Genomic DNA, 11,215 nt, shown 5'->3' with positions numbered 1-11,215 from the left:
ATTTTGTAGTTATATTTGTTTAATGGCGTTACGTTTTCATTTTCGGGCAGCGTTTAGAGAGGAAAAAGTATTGTGATCGTGATCAAAATCAAATTCGAAAGTTCAATGGGTTTACATAATTCATGACTCCAACAAATCGAAAAAGTTATTTTTGGATGTTTATATGTACGTCTGTTCGTCTTGAAATAAATGTGTTTATTTGCCTAGAGATCATACCGTTAAATGTACTCAAACCAAATTTCAAACTTAAAGTTTTAAAAGGATTCTCCACTGGAGTTTCGAATTTTCTTCCTTCCTCGAAAATTAAGGGTAATTTACTGATAATTTACTAAAATAAAGGCTGAAAATTTTAAAAAATGCTCTGTTCTCGGAAATGGTTCTAACGATTTTGTTTACTTTACATATATCAATATTTCTATACTGTGGAAGAAGTAATTTCTCTGAGAAAAATCTGCTGGAGAAGTTTATTCTTAGAGTTGAGTTTTGCGAACGATCTTCTTAAAAACTACTCAGAAGATTTTGCTTTATTTTATAAATAAATATTTAATTAATAACCTGACAACAAGGGATGGTTTCAATATACGAGGGATGGTTTTATTCTTAGAGATAAGTTTCGGATTTCTTTCTCAAATACTGATTTTGCTAGCATTTCATATATCAATATTTTATTAGAAACCCTATACTTAGCTAAAAGTAACTTTTCTGAGAAAACATACAAGGAATACTTTAACTTTTGGAGTGTCATTTCGGACTACTTTCATGAAAAACACTCAGACGATTTTGTTCATTATTCAAAAATATAGTTTCAGTAATAAATAAATAATTTTCTATAAAAACGTCTTACGTAATATGCAAAAGGGATAATTTGCTCTTGAAAGTTACTTTTTTAGGGCAAAATTTTCCGAAAATGTTTGTTATGAAGATATTACTCAAAGGTTGGTGTTTTAGGTAAAAGACTATCCTTTTCGGTATCTGAGAGTGTCGGTAAAGGGAGAATACTTTCCACATAAATACACATATTTATACCGGGACAGAAATGTTTGTATGGATTATGGAAATGTTCGCTATTGAGAGGTGGCTATTAAGGGAAGTTTAACTGTAATACAAAACATTAATCTGTGAATGCAATTAATCTGTGGAGGAGAACTCCTTTGCGGCTATTCAGATATTATACACGTCTATGGCACGGAAGACCCGGGTTCGATTACAAGAAGTATCCTACGTGTTTCGAATTGCAGGTTAAGCAGTAGGTCCACTCGTTCACATCTGATATTAGTGCAAGGGCATTTGTAAATATAGCGAAGTCCGTTGGATTTTGAATGAAGCAATTATATGGTTGGTGGCGATAGATAGGTAATGAGCTATAGAATCGTGTACTACCGGGTGTTTTGTCTCAAAATGTGGCCGAACCGGTGTATGACGTCATATTTCTAAGTTGGCCGCTAACACCGACATCGATGTCTTTTTAGCCCTATACATGCTAGAGCTCTTAACCGATTTTCATGGAAGTGGCTCATTTTATTTCTTCTGGCTGCTGCATGTGCCTTTTGCATAGATATTTGCCAAATAAATAGTTTCGCTACTTCAAAAATTAAGAAAACTATCAAAAATGAGGTACAATTAAATTGCCTTTTTGGAACTTCAATGGGTATACCGACTAAACTAGCGAATGGGCTTTAATAAGTATCTCATTTTTCTCCATGGCTATCATTTATACATATTGTATAGATATTTGCCAAATAGATAATTTTATTTATTTACAAATTTAATACAAAGTCGGCTAAATTTAGTGTTTTTGAAAGATATGTAAGCTAGTCAAATATCAACAATGAAAATGATGTGAGGTCCTAATAATTCTTTAACTTGCTTAGGATTTAGGTGAAAGTAAATACGATTAAGTTCTATTGATCTCCTATTAGCTAAACTTCCGGTGGCAAATACACTTCTGATGGGAGGAACTGTAACCACCACAATAACAGAACAAACACGACTGTATCTGTTAAAGAAAGATGCTCAAACGATTTGTAACTCTCTTTTGAGAATGACAAAATCCCGTACTTTTTAAAGGAAAAGAAGTAATTAATGTCTCAACAAAGCTAGTGTTTTCAGGATTTATCCAGAACAACACAATAAGAATTGTGAAGGAGGACTTTAGATATACAAGGTTTTCAAACAAAAAAACATTGAACAAAATAAACGTAGTCTATGGGCACCAATAACAAAAGTTATCTTTATTTAAATGGTAAAGCTCACAAAGTTGTATTGACGAAATTGTCGGATGCTGTATTGCAGTTAAAGGTAGATCTTTCTCTGTAGCATTGTCTCAGTGATTATGAAGTTTGAGCTTTCCCCGATCAACGTTTAATTTAGACGGATCAATGATTTTTCCTTCGAACAAGAGTAAATGAAAATTATTGAACGTCTTATATCGCCATCCTCTGATAATACAAATCAACAATCTTCATCTGTATACAAAGAACCAGCAACTCACTTAAAATAAACCACTCCCATATACCACTGTAGCAGTCATTGATGGCATGGCAGAGGTACAATGTATGCAAAAAGATTCAAGTGTAAAGACGTGTTGAGAGCCTTCAATTGAGTTCATCAAGAAGATGGATCGGTATCTAAGGAAATATGACGCAACTTACTTAATGCATTACAAGTACAATTTGAACATTCAAACAAAAACTGAATGAGAAAGAAAAGGCCTAGTCAAACCATGCCTGTTCAATATAAAATGACAGACTCCACAGATACAATGAAACTAACCTTGAGATCTTTACTATCTCATCACAGGATTAAGGATGAGTTGACAGCTTACCTCGCTCATAACGTATTACTGCATGTACAGAAAATAAAGCAAAATTTAGTTGTTAATTGAAGGAACGGGGCAAAGTTTTCAGATGAAAATGATGTTACACAACTCACAAGTTGAGACGAGAAACTGGTACAAAAATTATTTTACATTGCTTACACGTATCTGCCCAAGCTTCTACCCTCCACATCTATTCAACAGATACAGACGTGTTTGTTCTATTATCGTGATGGTTACAGTTCCTCCCATCAGACAGTGCGTTTCCGACCGAAACCGGAGGTCAATAGAACTTAATTGCAAGTTAAGGCAAGTTAATCCTAAGCAAGTTAAGGCATTATTAGGACTTCATTCTCCGTCTGGGTGTGACACAGTAAGTTGTTTAAAGAACAAAGGAAAACAATCTTCCTGGAACGATTTTGAATTCTCTGAAGAAAATGTCCTAGGAGCATTTGACAGATTAGGCTGGCCAGAAAGTATTACATCTGAAGATAAACAATTGATAGAAAGGTTAATTTGTTGCATGCTTTTACAAGATAAAGAACTTTCAGACATTGGTAAGCTTTGGTGGAGGCTGTTTACCAAAAAAGACGTTCAAAGCTAAAATTTGCCGCCAACAAAGCCAGCTTTACAACAACACATATTTAGAACTCCCTACCAAGTGATGGATTGGCAACGGGCTAATCCTCTACAACCGGATCTCCCTGATTCATGTATGTTTGGATGGGAAAGGAGGAGCAATGAGCATTTTCCTAGAGCCTGTCTATTCCACCTGTGCCCTCGGAAACTATGCGAACTATACTTCGGCCCAATCCCCGCCGCCCTCTGACGGAGGAAACCCTCCCTTTACTTAGGGAAAAGTAGTGAATGACCTCAGCTGTGTTGCCAATTTGTCATTCAGTCGCTTGATCTTGACGAGTGAAGATCATAGGCTACTTACTAGTAGAGTGGCTAATAAGATAGCGAAACCCATGAAATAATTCATTGTGGCAACGTTTCCGCATCTAACAATTGAAAGATGTCGGTCGCAGCAACTTATCCCCCCCTCTTTCGAGGGAGGTAGGGAAATCACATATCGACAGTAGCGCCAGCAGGGGCAAGTTGAGATAGAAAGACTCTACCATGAGTCATGTACCATGCGCGCTACAATCTATCTTAAAATTGGTACGTTGCGGTAGCATCAAAAGACGATGTCCTGTCGATTGAGTCATTTGCAAGTGCCGTATTCAATAACTTAAATGTACAGAATTATGGAAATATGAAGTCGAGGAAGAGCATTGTGACAACAGTAAAAATGACGATCAAATGCAACTGTCGGACTCAGATAATGACTCATAAGTCGAATTTCCATTATTGTTTTCCTTTCTAAACAATTGTGTAATAATAAGGGGCTGCTTGTGTATTTCAAGTATTTACTATTTGTTTGCTTTTAGAGCCCTACATATTTACTAATTTTCATTTTTGTTTAATTAGAGTGCTTATCTTTTTTAAAACGGTAATAAGGAAGTGGTTCACTACAATACGAAAATAAATTACCCTATAATCGGAAGCTTTTCTTGAATTTAATGTATTTATCAGCATAATGATTTGTTAACATTATACCCACATAATTTTCATTGTTGATATTTGACTAGCCTACATATCTTTCAAAAACACTAAATTTTGCTGACTTTGTATTAAATTTGTAAATAAATAAAATTATCTATTTGGCAAATATCTATGTAAAATGTATAAATAATAGTCATAGGGAAAAATGAGACACTTATTAAAGCCCATTCGCTAGTTTAGTTGGTATACCCATTGAAGTTCGAAAAAGCAATTTAATTGTACCTCATTTTTGATAGTTTTCTTAATTTTTGAAGTAGCGAAACTATTTATTTGGCAAATATCTATGCAAAAGGCACATGCAGCAGCCAGAAGAAATAAAATGAGCCACCTTCATGAAAATCGGTTGAGAACTTTAGCATGTATAGGGCTAAAAAGACATCGATGTCGGCGTTAGCAGCCATCTTAGAAATATGACGTCATACATCGGTTCGGCCACATTTTGAGACAAAATACCCGGTAGTACACGATTCGATAGTTCATTACCTATCCATCGCCACTAATCATATAATTGCTTCATTCAAAATACCACGGAATTACATATGCCCCCCAACTATATAGCCTCGCTGCTGAAAGGAATGCTCACCTATAATCAACGAATATATAACAGTAACCTGTAGATTAACTAAACTCTTAATGATTGAAAACCACACACCAGCTGAGCTCTGGACGCTCCGGCCGCTGTTTAGTATGTAGCTGATATTTAGATATGTAATGATGGGATTGTGGTACAATTTGTGGCGCCATTGTGGCACCAGTACGAATTATTTGCTTCCATGTAATTTCCAACGGAGACTACGGCGACATGTTCAGTGCATAACCGATTATGAAAATTTGCTCCATTAAAGTCGGATCTGGCTACTGTGAGATATTTATTTTTCCAATATATCAATAGACTACTATTAAGAAACTTCTGATGGGTATGAGGTGGTAGTGATTCGTGATTTTACAGTACAATTTATTTTCAGTATTAGTAAATCCTATTTAACCCAAAATGATTATCAAAACAATAACACTTTCAATCCTAAACCCAAGTAAGAGGTTGTAATATGTTATTAACACAATAAGATGGAGTCCAAGTCTAGTTCGGGTTTAACATATGAGTTTCTCAGCTGCCTTCTGTCAATAGCAGCTAAGTGAAAAAGAGAAGAAATCTTGTTCGGTCTCGCGCCTTTAAAGAAAACTGGTTTTTAACATTGAAACAATGCTAATGTTTTCATCTGGAAGACTATTTCAAACTCCACTACACCACTAAAAAGCAACCAACCTATAAACAGTCTTCAATTATTTTCAGCATTGTTGTGATCGTGATTTATTAGATGCAATTTCATTGTAATTTCATCAATGATAACGATAATAAGCAGTTTTTTCTCATTATGTTTTTGTTGTAAAAAATCATAAGTGAAATAGCATTTGATTACAGCAATATCGTACTAATTCCATTCTTCAATACAAATAAATGTTGTACCCATCTTGAAATCGAATATTTAAAGATTTATTTGCCATAAATTATGAGTCAACGTTTGTTTAACTACCTGCATTACTAGAATTTTTGATAGGTATACGCTCGACCGTTTTCAAAAATTTAGCGTATATGCATCCTTATATCCTCTATTACATAAAATGAGTATACAGTGGAGTATAAAAATATTAAGTAGGGTCTGTACCCTTCATTACATCTTTGATTATACTTTATGTTTTAGAAAAGCACTAAGCTGCCAGGAAACTAAAATTTACATAACTACACAAGCCCAGAAGTGAAATTGTTAATTATCTTCATTAAAGTTTACAAGTAAATTTTTATAAAGTATACATGAAGCTACAAAATACAATAACTTACCAGTGTATTCTTAAGGTATATTGGTATGTTATCACTCAATTTATCTTTTCTAATGTACTTTGTTTAAACCTCCAGAGTAGTATTTTCCATAATAAATTAAATACTTCCTTGTTTTATTATTATTATTATTTTTTACAATTCGGTATTTCATTATTGACTTGACTATTAATTACATAGTTTTCCCTAACAAATGTAAATACAAATGCAGTATATACTATTGCTCACTATAGAGAAATATTTGTTCATATTTATACTTCGCTAGAGTATTATTCTGTTCTCTTCATTGTCATCGTAATCACATTGGGGTGTCAAGGGTGGATGCAGAGGGAGTAGCACTTGTTAACCACACACGACTGGCAAACCTACCTATTTTTCTGAATCCAAGAATCTGAGCGAATGTCCTCCTATATTCCTCACTCGTCAGTGAATACAGAATTATATTTACAGAGCTGTTTATAAACATGAAGAGATTGGTAACTGGAATAAACTGGGCAAGAGGGTAAAAGAAATCTGTGACAAATATTAAACCAATAACCACGTGAGTAATGAAAAACACGACTATTACAGATAATAATGTAATAGTAACTTTGTTTGATTTCTCATCGTCGGATTTGAATGCAGCTTGGTTAAATGATTGTTGGGTCATTTTTCTTCTTCTAACGTTGGCCTTTCTAATAGCTGTAATAAGTAACACACAGAGAACTGTAACTACGAAAACAGGAACAGTTCTGTTGAACACAATAATCACTTGAAATATAACAAGTGTCGTGCAGCCATGAAAGAATACATGAAAATTTTCAGTTGAGTTGTCTTGATCTACATTAACTACGGTAGTTATAAGCATTATTGGTATGTTCATAACAACAGATATGAAATAAACAATTCCTATTGACATGAGAGTCCTCCTCACTGTGCACAACTGCTGCTTCTGAAGAGGTCGATAAACAACAAGATTCCTCCAAATGCCTATTAAAACAGTCATCCACGAGGAGGCCGTGTTGAATACGAATTTTGACACAGTTTCAAAGGCCAGATAACAAGCCCAGCTATACGGATAATTCTCACTTTTTTGATCGTACACAAAGTAAGAATACAAAGGTATTTCATTTGCAAGTAGAAAGAAGTCTGCTACAGCCAATGCTGTCAGTAAGTAATTAGTGGATGTCTTCATATTTCTGCGAGTAAGAACAATTACATTAACAATATTTGCTGCAGCTCCTATCACTAATATACTTAATTCTATTTTAGCCCTAAGGTCTCTATGAGTCAATACTAATTGCCTGAAAGACTCGCCACACTCTCCTTGATAATTTTGTGTCAAGTTACTGTTGCTTGCATTCATTTTTGTTTTAATATTTCAAATACAATTATGAAGTATTGGTTATAAAATTCAATTTGTAGGACTTTATCTCCATCAAGATAAAAATAATTGTTCTTTTCTGCTCTACTGTATATGTGTATATTTAAATAAGTATGATATTGAAACACATAATCTTAAGAAACATATTGTCTTAAAAATTCACTTTAAGAAACAATTCACATCACTCATAAAATAACTCATGACTATTCACTTATTCACTTTATTTATAAAAGCAGAGGTGATGTAATATTAGTTGCCATATCTTGCATCAAGTTCAAATTTAATTTAGATTTCTTCTGGGCGTACAGTTTGTTAAATTTACTTTTTCCTAATGTAAATTTATACACTCATAGTAATTACAGAAAACTAGCATTATGATACGTGTTTCATAAAGTGTCTATAATCTTGAAACTAGAGATGCAGAAAACAACACAATCATTGTCCTTTCGCTCCAACAAATATAAACGTATTAATTGAATCGGTTCCAGTTAGACTTCATCAGAAAATTATTGAAGGAACCATCCAATTATTCCTGTAAAATGAATAAAGAATAAATTAGATATCAGATGGATATTTTATTGCTATTGGGATTTACGTTATTTATAGCTAAATATCATATAATAATAATAATAATAAAATAATAATAATAATAATAATAATAATAATAATAATAATAATAATAATAATAATAATAATAATAATAATAATGTTAAAATGCTACGTTTAAATCAGGGATGCAAATAAACAACAAAATTTTACTAGTCCAATAAAAAAAGCTACTAGCCCGCATATCATAATAGAACCTTACCTTCGGTATGATATTAAATACTCGCCCGCACTGATGAACCACTCGCCCCGGGCGAGTGGTTATTTGCATCCCTGGTGTATATGTTTATGGCCAATTACATTTGACAATGAAATCTCGAAAACCAAAAGCTCTAGAAACATATCGGTTTCGCTGGTCGATTCGAAATTTTGTATAGATTTTCTACTACAATTCAATGTTAAAAAAAATAAATAAATAAATAAATAAAAATAAAAAGCATACCGTTAATTTTCTATACAACATTTTAATGGCTATTTTGAGTCCATTAAACTAACGTTATAGCTAGGGCGCTGGTAGGGTTTATATCTTTCTGTTATGCAACCACTAGAAGAGCTACCTGTAGCTGGTTGAGGGACGTTGCAGGCGCTTTGTTTTAATCTGATGGCAAAACCTATTGCTTACTAGTAACTTCAAAGACTAGTAGAACCGCAATGAAGTATGTTCGGACATAGTTTTATAAGAAAATAGATTACCTTTGACATCTTCTAACACTTCTCCAAGTTTTGAACAAACTTACCCAATTTTAATATATTAAAATGTTAAACTGACACACAATCATAGTCAACGTCTTGCGAATAAAATCAGAAAAATAAACACACTGCTGAACAAGACTGCACTTATTTAATATAAAAACACATTTACACGTGACGTTTCGATCTTCTATCCAAGATCCTCATCAGACGTACACTCTGAGTGTACGTCTGATGAGGATCTTGGATAGAAGATCGAAACGTCACGTGTAAATGTGTTTTTATATTAAATAAGTGCAGTCTTGTTCAGCAGTGTGTTTATTTTTCTAAAATGTTAAATTTTTATGTTGGTCTATAATTCACTCTCTTTATGAGTCCAGCTGTCCTTGTACAGATTAAGTGTGGAAGTGGGAAGGAGCGTCATGCTCATATTAGAAATATCTGTTGTATAAACAGCATAGATTCAGCTACTAATATAGTAAACTTCTTTCTAAATATATTTTGTTTTCATTTTTTCAGTGCTAGAACAGTTAGTAGTAACCTATCACCTCAGATACACTAGGGAAGATCAATATAGATCAGTAAACAAGTACTGACACTTACATTAACTATTGTGTCATTTATTATCTAAGCAATAATAATAATAATACAAATAGGAAGAGAAATAATCCAAGGAGACAGTCTAATCCTGCTGCTATTCTGTTTAGGGCTCAATCTTCTGTCTGAATTACTGAACGAAACGAAATGCGGGTTCAACGTAAAACCAAATAGAATTAAAGATAACACGCACTTAACGTATATGATAATATCAAATTATACGCGAGCTCGGAAGACCAACTGAGGAATCAACTGAAAATTACTGAAATGTTCTCGACAGACATAAGAATGAAATTTCGAATAGATAAATGTAAACAAACTGTAGTTTAATCAAGGGATTGTCATTTAGGAGTTGTCAAAATAATAATGATATTAAATAAATAAATAAAAGTTGGTAAATCTTCTCTAGGACACTAATATATAATTCTGTAAATTTGAGTGGTCCTGCTTGACCCTTCTATGAGTAAAAAAGTTGCCAGAAGTTAGTATTGTCATGTGTTCACCCCGTAGTTCGTTATTGACCCAATTTATCTCCCTTGATGAGGCTTTACTAAAATATGTGGTTATATAATTGACTACAGGGTTATATAATTGACTTAATTTTTGGGAAGAATACATTGACCCACCTTTAAATTTAGAAATTGTGAAAAAACATAATTTGATAAAGGTTATCTAGGAATTTAAAAAATATTTCTGTGAATTTGGATGTCCACCTTATCCCCTTTTGTGGATAAAATTGTCAATTAATCAAAATTTGGAGATAATTGACCTATTATATCATTTTTGATGAGGTTTTAGTTTATTATACTGCAATATCCCCTCATATTAGTAAACATCACTTGCTTCTGCACAAGCACCAACAAGCAGCCGATGGATGCCATCTCCGAGGGTACCCGAAAAGGACACGAAGAAGAGCCCTTCGACGCCTCCACAGTCTCCGCTTCCAAAACCGGCTATAAAAGCAGACATCTCGAAGCAGAAGACATCAGATATCAATTGGTCACATCCTACCTATTTCTCCAAGCTGCACTCGGCGGGAGAGACTCCTCTACCCTTACGTATGAGCTGCATCGGGCAAGAGGTATTCTTACCTATCTCGGCACTGCATCGGATAGGAGATATTATCCTATCTCTGCACTGCATCGACCAAGAGGTTCCTTACAAATTACCGCGCTGCATCGAACAGATTTCGTTAAACCCAGCTGTAACTGGAAGGGTCGTTGTTAACCAACAAATCTTAAAATTTCCGAGCTTCTGTGGGCAGAAGGTCCAACTTTAGAGGAAAGAATTATTAGAGAAATTACATATTGGGAATCTAATGTACAAACTGTATAAAACTTCTATAATAAAAAGATAATGGAAAACCCTATGCCGTAACTCTTCCAAATATTACAATATAGATGGGAAAAGGGGTAATTTTTTTCATAAGACATGAGTACAATGATGCTCCCTTTCTAAGGTTGGAAGAGGGTAAATATGACCATCACTTAAATTTGGGAATTGTCAAAAAATGAATTGGTAAAAGTTCTCTAGGACTCATATATATATATTACAGGGTAAATTTGAGTGGTCCTGCTCATCCACTTCTACTTAACTAATATTTTCTTTGATAATTCCTAAATTTAAGGGGTGGTCCTATGTACTTTTCCAAATTTTGAGGATGGAAAATCATTGCACTCATTTCCTATAAAGGAGAATAGAT

The 11,215-nt window shown here is 33.8% G+C and overlaps 1 protein-coding gene across 2 annotated transcripts in view; it reads right to left on the bottom strand.

The window, feature by feature from the left end:
* Positions 1-5,893: 5,893 nt before the first annotated feature.
* Positions 5,894-11,215, bottom strand: part of LOC145686302 (FMRFamide receptor-like) — a 116,317-nt gene continuing 110,995 nt past the window's right edge. For both annotated transcript variants that reach the window (XM_081759449.1, XM_081759448.1), the window contains exon 3: positions 5,894-8,152. In XM_081759449.1, the coding sequence (XP_081615575.1) occupies positions 6,556-7,602 (1,047 nt within the window). In that variant the 5' untranslated portion in view covers positions 7,603-8,152 and the 3' untranslated portion in view covers positions 5,894-6,555. The remainder of the gene's footprint in view (positions 8,153-11,215) is intronic.

Source organism: Thermobia domestica, chromosome 5 (assembly GCF_964235325.1).
Source record: "Thermobia domestica chromosome 5, izTheDome1.hap1.1, whole genome shotgun sequence".
Classification (NCBI taxonomy): domain Eukaryota; kingdom Metazoa; phylum Arthropoda; class Insecta; order Zygentoma; family Lepismatidae; genus Thermobia; species Thermobia domestica.
The sequence above is the reverse complement of the archived record's forward strand: the minus strand, read 5'-3'. Positions and strand labels throughout refer to the sequence as shown.